The sequence below is a fragment of the Solanum lycopersicum genome, chromosome 3 (genome assembly GCF_036512215.1).
Source record: "Solanum lycopersicum chromosome 3, SLM_r2.1".
NCBI lineage: Eukaryota > Viridiplantae > Streptophyta > Magnoliopsida > Solanales > Solanaceae > Solanum > Solanum lycopersicum.
The window spans coordinates 61,837,636-61,858,423 of record NC_090802.1 but is presented as its reverse complement, the minus strand read 5'-3'; the positions used below and the strand labels follow the sequence as shown (position 1 = coordinate 61,858,423).

At 31.9% G+C, this 20,788-nt stretch overlaps 2 protein-coding genes and 1 long non-coding RNA gene across 4 annotated transcripts; 2 read left to right on the top strand and 1 right to left on the bottom strand.

Annotated features, from left to right (window-relative positions):
• Nucleotides 1-262: 262 nt before the first annotated feature.
• Nucleotides 263-4,120, top strand: LOC101245933 (beta-1,3-glucanase family protein). Its single transcript, NM_001346436.1, has 4 exons — nt 263-472; nt 1,045-1,281; nt 1,627-1,660; nt 3,695-4,120. The coding sequence occupies exons 1-4, from the start codon at nt 421-423 to the stop codon at nt 3,933-3,935; spliced, it is 564 nt and encodes a 187-aa protein (NP_001333365.1). The 5' UTR covers nt 263-420; the 3' UTR covers nt 3,936-4,120.
• A 2,234-nt stretch (nt 4,121-6,354) lies between these two features.
• LOC104646592 (uncharacterized) lies at nt 6,355-17,100 on the top strand. Of its 2 annotated transcripts, XR_740712.4 has the most exons (5): nt 6,355-6,598; nt 9,196-9,268; nt 9,582-9,754; nt 15,257-16,007; nt 16,135-17,100. It is a non-coding gene; the product is annotated as an uncharacterized lncRNA (long non-coding RNA). The 2 variants fall into 2 exon arrangements; XR_003246110.2 differs by lacking the exons at nt 15,257-16,007; nt 16,135-17,100 and having other exon boundaries at nt 9,582-14,338.
• LOC104646591 (PHD finger-containing protein 1-like) lies at nt 15,658-20,366 on the bottom strand. Its single transcript, XM_019213069.3, has 8 exons — nt 19,762-20,366; nt 18,925-18,974; nt 17,667-17,752; nt 17,102-17,547; nt 16,853-16,967; nt 16,354-16,590; nt 16,116-16,237; nt 15,658-15,989 (listed from the first exon to the last, which is right to left on the bottom strand). The coding sequence occupies exons 2-8, from the start codon at nt 18,967-18,969 to the stop codon at nt 15,859-15,861; spliced, it is 1,182 nt and encodes a 393-aa protein (XP_019068614.2). The 5' UTR covers nt 18,970-18,974; nt 19,762-20,366; the 3' UTR covers nt 15,658-15,858.
• Between the last annotated feature and the right edge of the window lie 422 nt (nt 20,367-20,788).

Below are 20,788 nucleotides of genomic sequence, written 5' to 3'. Positions count from 1 at the left end.
AGAAGTAATTGGCACCACCAAAATTTCTATCAATGGAAAACAATGTAATTTACAAATATCAGTTTTTTTTTTTATTACAAGTTGCTAGTGCTATAACCTTACAGTGAAAAGGAGGTGGTTTGGGAGTGGGAGTGGGCAAATGCACTAGACCCCAACCTTTTTCTTTTTTTTTTTTTGAAAAAAAGGTAATGCCACCAAAAGGGGGCCACACCATCTTATTCCTCATTATTATCACTGTATCATCTTTGTTGTATTTTTGTGTGTGAAAATCCTGTCAATTTACCCAACACAGAGAGCACTCTTTAGTACTTACTCTTTCACACTCACACAACATACAACGTACATTACTGTTTTTTTTTTTTTAATCTTCTCTCCCTCTGCACCATTCTTCATCCCAGCTTCTGTTATCCTCATCTTATCATGTCTGCTTTTGTGTTTTCGCTCCTCATTTTGGCCATGGCCGGCCACTCAAGTAAGTTTTTTTTTTTCAGCCTGTAAAGCTAATTTGTGCTTCTCTTGCTGAAAACTGCATCTGGTGTTATAATCAGTTACGGATCCATAATGTCGAAGTTAATATTTCAATGAACCCAGTAGCTTTTGCTTAGACATGTTAAATAAATTCTCTGAATATTTATATATATTAGACTGTAAACACGACTAATATTGTATATATTCACTTGAAATTGTCATGAAAACTCATAAAATTTGAATACTAGATCCGTCTCTAGACCTTGTTATTCTTTCTATGTTTGCAGAATTGTTTCGTTTTTGAGCTGCAACTTCTTACCTTCTCACTTAAAAAATATGACCTTGTTTTTTTTTTCTCCTGGAAATCATGTTTAGCCATGAGTTAAATTTGAAGTAGAATTCTGAAATTTGAACAACACACTCTTCAAATCACTTTTAGAAATTCTAAAACAATTTTAGTTGTCAAACACAATTTCGCTGGCTTGTGCATAAATTAAACTACAATAAATGAGGTCTAAATTTCATCAATGCTCACTTAAACTCACTTTTTGTTCTTATATCTCTTTGGAATTGTAGATGCTGCATGGTGCGCTTGCAAAGGATTGAGTGATGCAGTTTTGCAAAAGACACTGGACTATGCTTGTGGAGCCGGGGCGGATTGCACCCCGCTTCATACAAACGGGCCTTGCTTTAACCCGAATACCGTAAGAGCTCACTGCAATTTTGCTGTCAACAGCTATTTCCAGAGGAAGGGCCAAGCTACCGGATCATGTGATTTTTCTGGCACCGCCACTGTCACTGCTACTGACCCCAGTAAGCAACAATGCAATCCCTCTTTACAAAAAATAAATAAATAATAATCAGTGAAGTTACATTGTTTCCTACACTCTGTAGGACCTCCAGTACACAGGACTAGTACGGAGTAATAGTACCTCGCTCTCATTTTATGTGACTTAATTTTAATCTAGCATAATAATTAAGATTTTTTTTAAAAAACTTGTGATCTAAACTAATTTTTTGATATTTGTGTAGTATCTTTTAAAATTTATTGTTGACAATTTTTTTAATAGGCTAAAAAGGAAAAAATTGTAAATTGAATCCTATTATTTTGTGGTGATAAATGTTTCTCATCTTCTTTTTGGATCTTACTCTATACAGGCACAGCTGGCTGTGTTTATCCTGCTACTGCAAGGTAAGCCTTTTTTTTTCTAAAAAAGATGAACAGTTACCATTTTTGTTTTACAAGTCATCTGTAACTTTGGCCAATCCTTCTGTTTTGTCTAATTTTGTTACTGGTTGCCTGTTATTCCTTCATATTCATTTTCCTCCTATAAAGTTGGGGTAGGGGGTTGGACATGTGAAATGTGAGAGAATTATGAGATGGGTAATTGAACCTTTACTAATAAGATAAAATTTAATTTAAGCTAAATCAATGATCTATTTAATTTTTTTATGTCATTTTTAGGTATTGTCCACGTGAAAGGTAGTTATTATCTTAAAAAATAAGGCAATATTACGTAGTGATGGAGCAAAAAAAATTTTCGGATGAAATTCAAAAAATGAAAAAATTTATATCAATAAAATTCAATAAATAGTAAATAAATATTAAAATATTAACTTATCTACACACTATATAATATAATATTTACTCGTTATATAATGTGCTATAACATGTTAAAATATAAGAAACTCTCTCCACGTAAAACTCTTTTGAATGTTGAAATTTCAGAGATCTTAAAATAGCTATCAGTAGCACTTATTGCTCTCTTGACTTATTTAATGCTCAGTTATTACCTTACCAGTAGAGGGTGAAGTTGAAATCATGCTACACATGATAAAAATAATTTATATATAAATTATTGAATTTCCTTGACATATGATTTTTTTTTTTAAGTGTAGTAACATATAGTTTCTTCTATAAATTTACTTTAAGGATTCAAAAATTGTTTTTGTTCCTATGTTCAAATCTTACGTGTGATACTATAGCATATTTTGAATTATCAAGAATAGAAGCATCTTGATGATGTCTAAATTCCAATTCATTAATTTTCCTGGACTTTGTTTTCTTTTTCTCCTATTTTTATCTTTTTGTGAGTCTCGATAAAGTGCAGTATTATAAAGCATGTTTTCATCTTTCATAATTACTATAGTACATATTTTTGAATCGCTTGTATATAAGCCAAATTAATTTGCAATCACCGTCTAATTTGTTTTCTTTTTCACTTTTGATCTAATCTATATTAGCTCTTTTTGTCTTTAATCTTGAAAAGTGTATTGCATTCGCATCATCACTCTTTTGACTGATTGACAAAATTATTGCTTCTACTATTTATTGGAGCTTTCTTTTCTTTTTCACTCTTTTGCTAGCTTTTTCACAATGCTCCAATTATTGAACATCCAAATATTCACATCTTTTTGCACACGTCAGTTAAAAAAATTATGGAATACTAAGTACGCGGTTGCTCATAAATTCGAAATATATTTTTACTTTATTTGAAATTTATAAAGCTATATTTAATTACATTTTTAAAAAAAGAGAGAAAAATTAGATTTTAAAAGTTTATGAATAAACACTGATTTTGAATAATTAAATATCGTCTATGCAGTTAATATAATGAATACGTTTGGTGTGATGGACGAAAGAAACTAATCCTGCTATCTATTTTTATTTATTATTACCCCTGAGAGATAAATAACACTTGTAGTACCTGAAAAATACAAGTGGTCAAAAGTTGGTGGGGGTGGGGTTATAAATGTCATGATCAGACACTCTGGCCACTAGATAGTGTGTGGTCTTTGTCCTCATTGAAGAGTAACAAATTGATGTTTGCTGGCAAAGTAGTATTTACCAAATGAGTGATTGAAAACTGTAAAGGCCTTCTATTAGATAAGTGTGATGTTCTTCTTATTTTTTTTGCTTAATACATCGATAACCCTTGAACTTGCTAGTAAATTTCATTATACACTCTGAAGTAAGATTTACTTCAATTGAGCATCTGAATCATAATAAAGTGTTTTCATTAGATAGTTTCGATTGAAATATTGAAAATATGTTTGACGTGTATAAAGTTTTCGACTAAAGTCCCTTGCATAATGTTATAGTGATTGATTGAACTAAAGAGGTAAAATTTGCTGGCTTACTCTGCTTTAAAATCTAAACTACACATTCCATTTAGTGCATCTTTTACTTCTATTTACCTCTTGACAAGTTAGTATCTCTCTTTAGTGGCACCACTCCGACGACTACGGGCTCCACCACACAAACACCATCCACAACCACAACCAACACAGGGGGATCTCCTTATGTGACAAATCCAGGTGTATTAGGAGGCGTCAACAACGGCTTAGGCCCGTCGGGCGCTGGCATGAACACAGATATAAGCCATGGTGGGATTTTACTGCAACAAGGCAACCTGTTTTTCTCTATGACCATTACTATTATTATTTCTTCACTTGCATTATTTTGAGCTAAATAAGAGAAGAAGTTCCAGTGTTTGTGTACTATTAAGGTTAGTAGTTGGGACATGTTAAAATTGTATGAGCAGAAATGGGCATATGCCTATATATGCATGTTGATGCTATTACTATAATTGTTGGAATTTGTTTTTCCATCCCATCTATTTTGCATGTCTAAAGATAGTTTTTTGAGTTCCGTCCTTGTGTTAAATGATTATTTTTAATTTACTGAACTCACTTTGTGTAAATTTTAGTTCCCATTGAGGGGTTCTAGTCGTAGTTTTACACCTTAAGATTCTTGCGGATTTTTCAGTTAAAAAATTATGTGTTTTATTTTTTATGCTCTTTCAACACCAAGTTCGGCTACAGGTAATGGGTAAAAACACCCATTAAATCATTTTCACTATAATGTTTTTTTTTTAATCCACGACTTTAAAGTTGGAGATAGAGAGTGCTTACCATTGAAGCATTCCTAATTTAGTGTCTTTGAGTGTCTTGTGTGTAGAGCTGTCAAAATGGGCTAACCCCCTAACGAGCTAGAGAGTTAAATGGGTTGGAGCGGGCTGACCCTTTTAATTAAAGGGTCAATAAAATAGCAGTTTAATCCAACCATAAGCGGCCACAAGTTGGAACAGGTTGATCCTTCAATCAAAAAAGAAATAATATTACTCATTTAGAAAGAGTATCGAATGTTGACGTCTATAAATACGATGTCAATTCATATAAAAATTCATTTATAAATCTCGTACTTCGGTGAATACTTACAAAAATACATAATAATTAATGTAATATTTAGCGATAAGTGTTGATCATTCCACCATTTTCCCACAAAAAAACTAGTTGATTTAAAAGATTTATAGCAACATAAGGCAACCTAAATACTCAACAAATCTAAATTACTAAATATTACATGACCCATTAATTAAAGTTTTACGGCCGCGCTTCCCTTTCTTCTTCCTCTTTCACCATCGATCACATTTGAATTAACATGTGACATTGTTTCCTTAAGAAGTTCATTTTTCATTTATAATTCACCATACAAGATGATACTGCAAAAGACTTGATTTTTCTTTTTTCAAAATATTTATTGATAAAATCTTGACAAATAATACACTATTAAAAATATATATATAAATATCTTTTAAAATTAATAGCCCAAGGGCTGGCCACTAAGACTTGCGGGCTGGGCCTACGAGGCCAATGGACCAAATGGGGTGGGCTAAAACGCCTCATTTCTAAATGGGCCAAAAAAATTAAGCCTAATCCCATTTATTTCAAGGATTGGATTGGACTGGCCTCGAGGGTCAAGTCCATTTTAACGGCTCTGTGTGTAAATCAACAATACCATATTAAGAAGAAAGCATACATAATCACCACTTTCAGTTAGAAAGATTATCAATGAACAAAAAACATATTTAAACTATAGTGACATTCTACTATCCCAAGTTAGTTGAATCAAGATATATATCCAATTTTAAAAAATGTGATGATGGCACTCAGCTATTCAAGTCAGTTGAATCAAGACGCATAACGATCCAGTTTATACTAGGAAGCTGAACCAAACAAATCCAACAATTGCATAATTATTAAAGATAACATCAAAAAACATTGTGACAACAAAATAATCTCACAAGAACTGATAATGGGTTGTCATGAGCAAAACGAAAACTCTACAATTATCGAGATAAAAGTTATTCTATAGAGCATATATATATAGGATAAAAAGAGATAAAACAAATGTAAAGTCAATAATTGTAAATTATAAGCAAATTATATAAAAAGTAAATAATTAATTGTAATTTGTTATCTAGGGTATACAATCAAAACAGTCAAAGGCAAACATGCAAACACTGTTTTGTGATTTGACTAGGTTGATATATATATAATTTAAGCACCTAAATGACTTTTATATAACAATAATTTGACTTTTAACGTACATAGCAATATGGACTACATACTATAGCTTGCCGAGTTATAAGAACTATATATGGACTACATACTATAGCTTGTCAAAAATTATAGAAAAAATATATCGACTATGCAATATATCTTATCTATAAACAAAATACACACTAGAAATTGCCGAAACAAGTATATATTAATTATTCAATATCGATTATTATAAAATTATCTATAAACATTATTAATTCAACTATGAAATAATTTTAATATTTTAAATCTTTACATATATAATTCACTTGAAATGATTTTTATTTTTTTCTCAAAAGAGAAGAAAACAACAAGCAGCAAGAAGACGAAAACACGCCAAATTTTGTAAAATAAAAGTACCTGTTATAAATAATTTGTATTATACTGAATGTCTAATTATATGGAGTATAAAAATTTTCTTTCGTTATAAATAAGATTTATGAAAAATCTCTGAATAAATAAGACCTTTCTACTTTATTCTTTTTCTAAATTTATATCGTTTGATAACAGTACCATTAATATTAGTTTTTTTTTTTTTTTGTAATATAAATGACTTACATTTGCAAGTTATTATTTTTTGGTTAAAAAAGTTAACCTAATGAACATTCGATTTAATTCGGCCTCCTTTATTAATTTTTATAAAAACCTTTTCGGATCTTTTTTTTTGGTCGGCGTGCCGCCGTGGAGTTCTCACCGTCCGATGCAAAAGGAATTACGTATACACAGCATTCATCAGGCTCACATGGTATAACTATTTGTTTATTTTTTCCCGTTGCTAATTCTTATGTGATTCTTTCTTTTTTATTTATAAATTCATGGCGAAGACTGAATTCTTGTTAGGATGATGATTAGCGTGGCGATTAAGCGTTTTTTAGTAATTTTTCTGAAAGATGTGTTTCATTTAACGGATGAAATTTCGGATTTCTGATTCTCGGATGTTTTTGAAATGGGAAATGAGCAAATGGAAAATAAAAAAGATTTCCTGTGTATATAGTTTGTATAGTGTCTGAAAATGTCTGAAAGTATTGTTAGTTTTTAATTTTTTTTTGGTGTGTGTGTTGGGGGGTGGGGGTTATGACTTGAAAAGTCAATTTGCTAGAGTGTGTATGTGTATATAGTTTGTATAGTGTCTGAAAATGTCTGAAAGTATTGTTAGTTTTTAATTTTTTTTTGGTGTGTGTGTTGGGGGGTGGGGGTTATGACTTGAAAAGTCAATTTGCTAGAGTGTGTATGTGTATATAATTTAGATATATACGGCACGATGAAATCGTTGGCTTAATTGGTAGAGTTGTTGTCACGTGACACAGAGGTTACGGGTTCGAGTGGTGGAAAGAACTTCTTATAGCCCATAGGACTCTATGCATACAGAAACTTATCGCACTCGGCTGTGCTTTGTCCAAGGAATTTCATTATCTTATAAAACAGTGAGCAATTCATTAAGTAGAAAATTAAGATATAAAATCGATAACGTCATAAAAAAGCCATGGAAGGCTACATTAGAAATTTTACCAAATCAAACATGACATGAGTATAGTGTTTGTACAACTTCTAAGTTACACATGAGTCTAGGCCTTGATTATACCCAAAAATATACAAAATGTCACTTCATAAGCAAATGCACCTTAATGATAAATAGGGTTCACCACAAACCAACAGAACGATTGGAATGCCTAGCAAGGATCAGTGTCATCCTAAGTATCCATACGTGCATTATAAAAAGATGCAGTTCTTGGACAAAAGAGAAGTGATACATGTGAAATAGTACTTACATGATGAGGTGAACTATTTGGTACCTTTGACCAGCTCGCTAAATGATTTGCTATGGTTAGCAGTCTTTGATGGTTAAAATATTTATCTTTCAAAAGTTGTTACATTATCAGATGTAAGAGATGACATGTCACACATACTGTGAGTAGGCAGTATTAACTTCTAAAGTTCTCAACTCTCAAGTAAGTTTCTCTAGTATGTTTTCCTTCTATAATAAGCGTGAATTCAGTACAAGTGCTATAATAATATCTTGTACATCATTAAGGGACAAATTAAGAGTAAACCTTGATTTTCTCAACATATTGTTCTTTTCCTTCATCAACAATATGGTACTAAAGTTCAGGATTTGATTTGTCAAACAATCTATCAACTATAGTGATCTATGATGTAAATCATTGTCCCATAACTATTAGCAACTTCAATTATTCTCCATTAGGCAATAGTAATCAATACACTGTTGTTTGTTTGGTGCTTTTTCCTAATTATTTTGAGTGTAGTTCAATTGTCACAAGTCCTACAATCGGTTGTCTTTGTTGTTCTGAAAACCCCCCTTTTCTTGTCCAAAAGAAGATGTAGGGGAGAATGTTAGCCCCGCCATTAGTTTTCTACCGATGTTCGGGTTTTTTGAAGACAAATTTGTTGTGCACAATGGTTACCTACATAGAATAAGTATACAGATAAAGGGTATTCTGACAAAAGAGAAGCAGATCGAATATCTTATTATGTATTTACAATGGCAGGAGGAAAATTAGCATTGTACCCTGGCTTTTACTATCCATTACCTCCTTAAGGGTTTCTTAAGGAGGAGTACTGGAGTATTTCTGTCTAGATGAGATGTAACCAAAAAACATTCTAGGAAATAATTTATTTGGATAACACATGGAATGCAATCAATGCATTTGATATGCGTCTGCTGCAAAATGGGGATTTGTTTCATATAAAATCATGTGAGCTTAATAAAGATTGCTGGTTATAATATACCTTTGTGTAATAAATGACATATTGGAACTGATTTTTACACTGTTATTAGTGCAAAAATAATGACATGCCCCAGTATGTTCTGTCTCTCTCTCTCTATTTTAACATGAAAGTGCAGTTAGGCGAGCTGAAAGTCATGAATCTCTGGTCCATACTTGCTTCATCACCTAGTGTCATATCTATATGTTCTTTTAAGCCTCAAACATTGTCCCAATCAGAAATCCCTTCTTTTTTGGTTGACTTGCCATTTCTAAGGGATAAGTTGATCTTTTAACACAAGGGGATGCTCCTCTTTAAGAAAATTACTAGTTAGATTATCAGCTATGCTTCCCTTTTATGGAATGTTAAGTAGGGATGAGAAGTGGAATAGAACTTTAAAAGCCTAAATGGAAGTGATGTTAACTCTTAGGGAGAATAAGGACCTCTTCAAGTTTTCTAATCTAGCTGGCATTCTTGACTATCGTATCCTAATGGTATTGGATATCGGGTTCCACCTAAATGATACATTGCTTCTTTCATTAGCTTGTTCTGGCATTTAATTTTCTTAGATAGTACCTGTATACATAGTCCTAAATTCTGCTTGTCTCTTCCTTTCAGATATTGTGTGCTGTGCGATTGTGAGGATGCACTATTGGATTGGTGGTTTTAAAATTGTGATATTGGCAATGGGGTAAGTATTCATTTAGAAAATGAGGCTCACGAGGGATACAAGTTACATGCCTCAGCAAAGATATACTGTGCAACCAAAGAAACATAGCAAGTTTATCTACTTTTGCTTGACCCAAAATAGCCCAATGTTTTTTCACCTCCTACGTGTCTTTTCTACCCCATTTTCTTCAAACCCATTTTTTTGCCTACTTTTGAAGTTCATAGAATTTGAAGCTTCAGTAGATATGTCTGATGTGTAGTTAAACAGTTATGCAGTTTCTTTTATATTTGCTTGATTGTGTTTATGTATCTAATTAGTCAATTCTTATGGGCAGCTGCGGACATTTTTCTGTGGATGGACAAGAAAACTAATGCAGTGTGCTTGGGTTTGCCACTTCACTTTGGGTGCTTTCTTAGTTGCTTCAGAACCATTTGCTTACACTTGTTTGCCATATACTGATCCTTTAGTCCTTTCCCTTTGGTCTAATGCATCCACCTTCATCAACAGGTAAGTATACTCTTTAACTTCCTTATTAATTTGTCTACCTTAGGATAAACCTTGAAATATATGCACCAGATCTCCACCCGAAATTCCAGATGTCATTCTGCCTGAATACATTGTCCTGGGTGTTGCTGCTGCACTCAGGACTGAAATAAACAAAGCTCTTGAAAATAATTTCTATTGCTGCTACACTCAGTCCTGTTGCTGCTGCACTCAGGACTGTATGTTATCATGTCTTTCTTGTTGATATTATCTTCCGAAATAATTCCTGCTACGCCATACATATCTGTAAAGCTTTCATCGCTAAATTTATTTATTTTTACTTCCATCCAATTAATGTAGTCTATTTTTTTGTCGGGTGGTTCTACCATTCTAGAGCGTAGGAGTGTATGTTATCATGTCTTTCTTAGATGCTTTGGAGCTCACGTTTGGGATATTCAATAATTGTATTCGGGTTCATCTTCCTTCTAGATTTAGATGTAAGGTATAGGAGTTTTAGAGGCTTTTACCTAATGCTCTTGAATATGAACTAGTTTAGCGTGAGGTTATTTGGGCAAAGTCTATTCAACAATCGTTGTTCGGATACATAAGCCATGATTGTATTTCCTTGCAAGTGAGAGGGAAAGGTCAGTATCTGCCTTATATATCTATCCGTAAATAGACAAGGGTTTCAAAGTCTTGCCTAGAATATTTTTAATAGAAATTGATTTGCTTTTACTATTTTATGTGGGTTTGAAATATATATTTTTCTAGTGAAGTTTATGTGTATCAAAGATTTCGTGATGAGAATGTTTATAAATGACGTTGAGCTGCTTATACTTTTCATCTTATTCTTGTATCAAGGTTGTGAATGCAAGTATAAGCAGTTTAACATCATTTATAAGTGTTTTCATCACCAAATCTTTGTTACGCATGAACTTTACTAGTGTAGTATATATCTCAAAGCCTACATATAATGGAAAATGCAAATCAATTTCTATTAAAAACATTTTGGGCAAGGGTGCACTTCAACTTTGCAGCCCTTACCTCTTTACGGATGAATATTTAAGGTAGAAGCGAACTTTCTCTCCTTGTTCCAATGAAATACAATCCTATATCTTCTTTATCCGAACAATGGTTGTTAAATAGACTAGCCCAGATATTCCCACGCGAAACTAGTTCAAATTTAAGAATATGAAGCAATAACCCTAAGAACTCATACACCTTACGTCTAACTCTAGAAGGAGGACGAGCATGGATACAATTATTGAGCATCCTAAGTGCGAATTCCAGTGCAAATGAGATGTCAAAACTTCCCTTGAAATACAAAGAGATGGACTATTAATTACAGAGAAGTTGTATTCTTGTTGAATATTGCCTATCCCTCCCTTAAATTTAAGTAAGATTATCAATATTTTTATGTAGTTTGTAGAATTATCGAAGGTGTTACTCTTATACCTTAACCACTAGAGGAGACCATCTCCTCTGGAAACAACATTTTGTTGTGAACCAAAAAAGTATTATAAATTTATTCGTACTCATCAATAAAGAGATTACAAAGATGGGGAGGTTAATCAATTAGTTGACTACTAGCAAAGGTGAGTTGAATTTTAATTAGTAATAAATGTACACGATGAAGTGTATAACGTACTTCCAGGAATGAGCTAGAGTAGGATCAAAAGTGGGTTCATCATTCCACTCGCTCTCACCGCATTGGGACTTTTATGCTCTAGTATGGTAGAATTACAAGGACCTAACAAGCATGTTACATCAATTGGATGGAAGTACAGGAGTAAATAAAATTTGCTAGAAAAGATTTTGAACTTTTTATACTTGTATCCAGTTTTTGTTAAGGATTGTGGATAGAAGTATAAATAGCTCAACATCATTTATAAACATTCTCATTTTCAAATCTTTGCTACGCATGAACTTCACTAGAGCAATATATATTTCAGATTTACATATAGTGGAAAATGCAAATCAATTTCTAGTAAAAACATTTCGGGCAAGGGCACACTTCTACTTTGCAACCCTTCCCCCTTTTTGAATGGTTATTTAAAGTAGAAACTAACATTTCTCTCCCACTTGCAAAGAAATAGTCTTATATGTTCTTACCCGAACAATGGTTGTTGAATAGACTAGCCCAAATATCCCCCACGCGGAACTAGTTCAAATTTAAGAGTATGAGGCAATATCCCTAAGAACTCATACACCTTATGTCTTACTCTATAAAGAGAATGGGCGTGGATAAAATTATTAAGCATCCTAAGTGCAAACATTAGAACATTTGATGTGTCAAAACTTCCTCTTAAATACAAAGGGAAAACTATTATCTATAGAAAAGAGAATGCTGCCCGTTACTCAAATTAAAGTAAGATCATCAATATATATGTAGTTTGTAGAATAATAAAAGGTCTTACTCCAATACCATTACCACTAGGCCATATTCTCGGGGAACAACATTATGTTGTTAAACAAAAAAGTATTATAAATTTATTTGTACTTATCAGTAGGGAAATTACAAAGAAGAGCAAGTTAATCATTTAGCTGACCACTAGCAAAGATGAGCTGAATATTAATTAGTAATAAATGTACATGATGAAGTGTATAGCTTACTTGTAGGAATGAGCAAGTGTTGGATCACAAGGGTGTCGTAAGTGGGTTCATCATTCCACTCGGGTTTATCATTTCACTCTATATCATAGTATTATGGACTATTTTCTGTTTTCAGTTATGGGAAACAAGAAATTATGGGTAAGTCGGTTATATGGGAGCCATACATTATTTATTTTCTAAAAATTTCAGTTAAGTAACTTAATGAGATGTAGAGTAGTTGAAGATGTATGTTTTACTTGAATTTGCACCACTCAACAGCCTTACAAGTTCTTTCCTATGCAATTATTAGTCTTTCTCTTTTTTGCATTTTAGGGGAAGTTTTGAGATCCTAGATGTTTTCGAACTTGCACATCAGATTTTCAATAATCGTATCTAGGTTCATCCTCCTTCTAGCGTTAGATGTAAGATGTAGAAATTTTTAGGAATTTTGCCTAATACTATTGAGTATGAAGTAGTTTCGCATAAGGTTATTTGGGCAAAATTTATTCAACAATCATTGTCTGGATAAAGAAGACATAAAACTATATTTTCTTGCAAGTGAGAGAGAAAGATTAGCTTCTACCTTATATATCTATTCGAAAATGGATAGAGTTGCAAAGTATAACTGCACCCTTGCCCAGGAATATTTTTAGTAGAAATTGATTTGCATTTCTCATTTTATGTAGGTAGGTCTAAGATATATATATTGCTCTAGTGAAATTTATGTGTATCAAATATTTGGTGATGAAAATGCTTGTAAATGATGTTGAACTGCTTATACTTCCATCCAGTTCCTGTATTAGGGTTGTGGATGCAAGTATAAACAACTCAACATCATTTATAAGCATTCTCATCACCAAATCTTTGCTACACATGAATTTCACAAAAACAATATATATCTCAGTCCTACATATAATGGAAAATGCAAATCAATTTCTAGTAAAAACATTCTTGGGCAAAGACACACTTCTACTTTGCAAACCTTACCCCTTTACAGATGGATAATTTAAGTAGAAGCTAACATATATCTCCCACTTGCAAAGAAATATTGTCCTATATCTTCTTGAACCAAACGATGATTGTTGAATACATCTTACCTTTAATTCAAGAAGGAGGATGGGCGTGGATACAATTATTGAGCATCCTAAGTGCAAATTCCAGAGCACCTGAAATGTCAAAACTTCCGTGAAAATACAAAGAGAAAGACTTGTTAATTATAGAGAAGAGAACTTGTATTCTTGTTTAATGATGAAAGTCCCTCAAATTAAAGTAAGATTATCAATATATATGTAGTTTGTAGAATAATCAAAGGTGTTACTCCTATATCTTAACCACTAGCCATCTCCTTTGGGACCAACATTATGCTGATAACCAAAAGTATTATAAATTTATTCCTACTTATCAATAGGAAGATTACAAAGAAGATGAGCATTTCTCAATCAAGTTTGTTGAGAAAGCTGGGTTTAGCATGGCTGAGTTAAATATCCTTAATGCTGAATACAACATTTACCAGTTCTCAAAAAAAAAGAAGAGATGGAGCATTTCTCAATCAAGTAAATTTACGTGAAGCTCCGTCAGAAGATTTGTGTGTAACAACTTGGGATCACCTAGATGTATCTTTATCTCGAGACGAGACTAGGGACAGAATGCCGAAATGGGGAATGGTTGTGGATCCTAGCTGTCCTTTCAGAACTCTCCATCTTTTTTTTTGCTTGTACAGTTTCTGCTCATATCCAAGAAGTTCATGCTAGAGGTAGAAGACATGCTAATTGGTTAGAGACTCGCAATTTCTGTGTATGTGTTGTACTCTCTGAGGTAGTTACCTCTGATGCAAAGGGCTCACTGACCATACTTCAGTTTTTTTATTCTTTTCCTGTACTCCAATGTTCATTGGGGTTAGTAAAATTGTTTATTTATAGGGAAAAAAAGGTTCACAAAGGATTCAAAAATGCTTAAGATACATTCAAATTTTTTGTGTAACACTATAGCATACTAATTTGAATTCTCTCGTATGAATTTTCATAGTCTGTTTTCTTTTTTCCTATTTTTCTCTTTTGTGCGTCTCGATAAAGTGCAACATTATAAAACATGTTTTCATTCAAATCTTATGTGTGACACTATAGCATTCTAATTTGTTTTCTTTTTTCACTTTTGATCTAATCTAAATTAGCTCTTTTTGTCTTCAATCTTGGAAAGTGTATTGCATTAGCATCATCACGCTTTGATTGATTGACAAACTTATTGCTTCAAGTGTTTATTGGGGATTTTCTTTTTCACTATTTTGCTAGCTTTTTGATAATGCAGCAATTATTGAACATCCAAATATTCACATCTTTTTCGCACACGGCAGTAAAAAAATCAAATATTTTGGAATACTAAAGTAGGTATTTGGTCATTGATTTGAAATATATTTTTACTTTATTTGAAATTTAAGAAGTTAAGTTTAGTTATATTTTTAACAAAAGAGAGAAAAAAGTCAGATTTTGAAAGTTTATAACTAATAACACTGATTTTGAATAAAATGAATATTTTCATGATCAAACAACTCCAGAGTTAATATATATCGGATATGTTTGGTGTGTGATTGATGAAAGAAACGAATCCTGGTATATTTTTAGTATCCCTTTAAAGGTAAATAGCACTTGTAGTACCTGAAAAATCCCTTAGTTGTTGGGACTTGTGTTTAAATTGTACGAGCAGAAATGGGCATATGCCTATATATGCCTGTGATGGTATTACTATAATTGTTTCCATCTATTTTTATGTCTAAAGATAGTTTTTTAGTCCAGTCCTTGTAAACTCACTGTGTAAATTTTAGTTCTCATTGAGGGGTTTAGGTTGTCGTTTTTACACCTTTAAATCCTTGTGGATTTTTCAGTTAAAAAAATTATGTGTTTTGCTTTTTATGCTCTTTGAACACTAAGTTTGCTCCAGGTGATCGGTGAAAACAACCACCAAATCATTTTCATCATTCAATGTCTTTTGAATTCACAACTTCAAAGTTGGAGACGGAGAATGCGTACCATTCAAGCAACTCCTCATCTCGTGCCTACGAGTGTGTTGTGTGTAAAACAACAATACCATACTAAGAAGGAAGCATATATAATGACTACTTCCAGTTAGATTATGAATGAACATGTTTAAATTATGATGGCATCCAACTATCCCAAGTTAGTTGAATCAAGACGTATATACAATTTTTTTTAAATGTGACGACACTCAGCTATCTAAGTCAGTTAAGCCAAGACGCATGCTGACCCAATTTATACTAGGAAGCTAAAACATACAAATCCAATAGTTGAGTTTGTAATAAAGATAAAGTCGAATAGCAATGTGAAAGCAAAATAATCTCCCAAAAACTGGTAATAGATTGTTATAAGGAAAACTAAAAAGGAACAGTACAAATACGTCAAGTACTACAGATAAAAACAATAAGCTAGAAAGGTACAAATAGGTAGCAACAGTAACGGTTTCTGTTGAATATCTAAATCAAAGTTATTGATGAAACTAGTTGTTGAGACCACAGTGTCCAACATTCACACATTTTCTCCAGCTATCATGTCTATCTCCATATCAATCACTTCGTCGCTGCCCCCTTCGGCACATCCATCTGTGTTTTGTCCGATGCGGTAAAATAATCCCCACAGAAAGTACTCGTTGTTCCATTCTGCAAGAATATCTCAAGGTGAAAGATAACTCTACAATATTTATCTCCTAGAGAGCATAATCATATAAACATAACCTAAAGTTTCAATAAATAAGAAAACAATGTAGAGATTAACTATAGTCGTACTTTGACAATCATTGTGCAGGGTTGTGGATGCAAGTACAAGCAACTCAACATCATTTATCATCATTCTCATCACATAGTCTCTATTACGTATGAACTCCACCAGAGAGGTATATATCCCAGACCTACGTATAATAGGAAATTCAATTCAGACTCTAGTAAAAATATTCTTTGGCAAGGGTGCACTTCTACTTTGCAACCCTTACCCCTTTACAACTAGTTGGTTAAAGCAAAAACTAACCTTTCTCTCTCACTTGAAAGGAAATATAGTCCTATGTCTTCTTTACCTGGACAATAATTATTGAATAGCTTTGTCCAAATGTCCTCGCGCGGAACAAGTTCAAATTTTAGTGTATGAGGCAATAGCGCTAATAAATCATACACCTTACGTTTGACTCTAGAAGGAGAATGAGCTTGGATGAAATCATTGAGGTCACTTTGAACAAATTCTGAAGCACTTGAGATTTCAAAACTTCCCCTGAAATACAAAAAGAAAGAGAAAGACTATTAATTAAAAAAAAAAAAAAAGAGAACATGTTTTCTGATTGAATGCTCCCCACTTACTGAAATAACTGAACATCATATATATCCATACTTATCAATAGGGAACTTAAAAAAAGAGAAAGAAAGAGAGAGAGAGAGAGTTTGATTAGGTTACTGTCAGCAATGATGGGTCATCCAAAAACAAAGATGAATTGAATTTCAGTTAGTAATAAATGTACATGATGAAGGGTACTTACTTCCAGGAATGAGCTAGAGCAGGATCACAAGGGTGTGTCATAGGTGGATTCATCATTCCACTCGTTTTCACAGCATTGAAAGTCTTATGCTCTAGAATGGTAACTCTCTCAGGACCTAACAAGCAGGCTACATCAACTAGATGAAAGTATAATAGCATATGATAGAAAATGAAACTTCTAATGAATATAGACAAAGAAAAAGAATATATTTGAATAAGTAATGAATACAAGAAATGTTAGTGAATTAACCTTTAGATGATTCAATTTGTTTTATGCTTGGTTCTATTTCTTTGAAATTTAGATAACTGTGAGGTTTCTTATATCCTGTTGACCCTAAAGAATACTGCAGTGTTCTCTTCTTAGGAAAAATATCTAAAATCTGAGTTCTAGGTTTGCTTGAATTCCCTCGAGTTTCAGTAGTCTTGGATTTAGTTGACATAACTCTTGAAGAGACGGAATTCAATAGGCCAATTGCTTCATCAACAGGTATATACTTTGTTTTCCTGATTTGTTCCTCTTTTTTCCAGTTCTCACCAAGAAACTTGCTACGTTTCTTTGGTGGAAGAGTGCTTTGACAAATATTTGCAGAGGCATGTAACTCTGATCCCTCAGAGTTCTCATTGTTTTGTTTTTTGAGGCATTTTTCACAACACCAATTATCTGGTGCATCTTTATAACAGTCTACCCGGGAATCCCTGAAAGGAAGAGAAATGACAGAATTAATATGTGTGCATAAAAAACACAAACAATATATAATAAAACTAAATGCCACAACATGCTTGAAAGCATATCTAAAAATAAAGAGAGAACTTACTCGTGCATGACAACATCTTTGTAGTCATGGCCGGTTACTGTTGCAATTTGACAACTTACATCACCGCAAACTTTACAAATCTTTTCCTGCAAGTTACAGAAAACACAAGAAATTTAAAAATTGACCTACTCATAATCCAACTTAAGTGAAGCTCATACTGGCCTCTAGTTTTGGCGATGAACAAGTATCTAGATGCTATGAAAGGGCGCTATTGAACTTCTTTTGTTGCACCAGAATTTTGAATGAGGGGGCAAAATGTGATCAGGTATACATATTCAACTCATTAGCCATTTATTTATTTTGTTATTAACATCCTTTCCTGTATCTTCTGTTGGACTCGAAATGAAATTTATCAGAATAACATAAACAACCTGTTATAGAGCATAAATCTTGATCACATGAACAGTCTATAGGTATAACAAATACTTCCTCTATTTTAATTTATTTGATTCATTACTCCTCCTTATGTCCCAATTTCTATGGAACTTTTCGCTTCGCGGAAAAGTCGAACAATCTAAATTTTACCATAACTTTTTATATATCCTTTAAATATTTTAAGTTGACCAATATTGTGACTTAAACTACTATTTATGTAGTTTGTTAATATAAATTGACATTCACCGTGAAATATCTTTAAATTTCTTAAAAGAAATAAATATATATTCATAAACTACGTAAAAAATAGCATAAGTTATGATGATCGTCAATTTTAAATATTTTAAAGATATATGAAAAAAATTATGATGAAAGTGAAACTTGTATAACTCTTGAAATTCTAAAGGTGCCACGTAATTGGAATGGATGGAATATTATTTTTATAAAAATAATAAATAAATATTTATTTATTTAAAGTCCCAACTCTTTAATTTCTATGTGTATTTTTGTAGTGTTAGCCGTAATATCGTTTGTTACTTTATGAGGCTTTAGTTGATGCTCCAATGTGGGCTTCAGACACCGGTTGGAAATTAAAAAAAAAAGATTAAAGCAAAACAACTGGAAATCGGACGAGTAAATACAAAGAATAGTATAATATATTCTTTCGTCCAATCTATATGGTACATTTTAAATTTTGAGACTCAAATGTTTCTTCATGACCTTTTTTTTCTTTTCTTTCAAAAATTATGAATTATAAATTATTTTTGTAAAAAAAATAAAAAATAAAAATTTCATGTCAAAATTATTCTGTAAAAATAATTTCTTAAAATTTAACTGCATCACATGTAGTTAGAACTTAGTAAACAAAAATATTAGGGTTTACCTTATGGGGGCGTTGTCCCTTTTGCCTCTGATCGTGAGTGGCCATTTGCGCTTCACAACAGCACACCAACAATGAGAAAACAATCAGAATAGGTCCCACACGTCACATAATTTTTTGGTAATAAATTAATTTCAAATTAAAAAAAATAAAAATCATAGAAGGTAATTTTTGCACATTTCTCGCACATTCCTTCAAAAAGTACACTAGATTACTAGGAGGAGCTCTTTTCTCGTACTCATTAATATTCTCTCTCTCTCTCACCCCCCCCCCCCTCCCACATATATAATAATAAAGGTATATACATATGAAATTTAGTTAAAATAAAGATTAATAACACATAAATGAAGAAAAATATAGACGTCATGCCTTAAAAGTTGAAGCTCTAATCTCAAAACGCCTAAATCTAAATATATTATAGGGAATAGTCTCTTGAGGTGTATATATAGGTGAAAGTGTGTGTATTGTGTATAGAGAAAGGATAAAAAAGAAAAACAACAAAATCTAAAGTTAATGCAGATAATGTAAAAAGTAAATAATAAATTACATTTTGTCACTTAGCAATATAAATGTCAAACAGTCAAGTCAAGTAAAGAAAAAATGACTTGTTATTTGACTAGTTTGATTTAATGTTGGGAAAAATTCCTGACCACTCTTGATTATTTTTTTGTATTAAAAAATTGAATCAAACAAAACTTATATATATATATATATATATATATATGATTTAGATAGATAGAATTTCACTTAAAATAACAATAAAGATCTACGCATATATATAGAATTTACTTAAAATGAAGATTTAGAGCACATAAATAAAGAAAAAGATAGATATCATACCTTAAAAGTTGAAGTTCTAATCTCAACACGCCCAAATCTAGTGCATTATAATGAATATTTCTTTTTGAGTTTTATGTGTGCGTCTATAAATATATATAGTATTCATGTATTTTGTGGAGAGAAAAGGATAGTAACAATAATAATAAATGTAGATACAGTGCAGATAATACAAAAAGTAAATAATTAATTGCATTATGTCGTTTAGCGATAGGCATGTCAAACAGTCAAGTGAAAACTGAAGAAAAAAATTGATTTGTGATTTGTCTACATTAATTTAAGGTTGAAAAAATGCCTTGTCCACTCTTGGCTATTTTTTGTATTAAAAAAATAAAATAAATCAAACTAAACTCAAATCAAACTCACATAAAATATATATAATACTATATCTCTCTCTTACACACGTGCACACGCACACAAACCCACAATATAGAGAGAGAGAGAATATTTACTTAAAATAAAGATTAAGAACACATAAATAAAGAGAGAGAAAAGAAGATACCGTAAAAGTTGTAGCTCTAATCTCAACATACTCAAATCAAGTATATTATAATAAATAATCTCTCATATATATGGTACATTTTAAATTTGAGACTCAAATGTTCCTTCATGACCTTTTTTTCTGTCTTTTAAATATTATACATTATAATTTATTATTACTTATAAATTCTTTTTGTATAATTTTAAATATGTAATTCATTTATTAAAAAATAAAAATCTTATGTCAAAGTTGAATCAATTTTATTGAAAAATAATTTCTTAAAAATTTAACTACATCACATGTTTTAAAAACTTACTAAAAAAGAAAATTAGAGTTTACCTTATGGGGGTGTTGTCCCTTTTGCCTTTGATCAACATACTCAAATCAGTAGGAGGAGATCCTTTCTCGTACTCATTAATACTCTCTCTCTCTCACACACATGCATATATATAACAATAAAGATATATACATATGGAATTTAGTTAAAATAAAGATTAAGAACACATAAATGAAGAAAAATATAGATGTCATACCTTAAGAGTTGAAGTT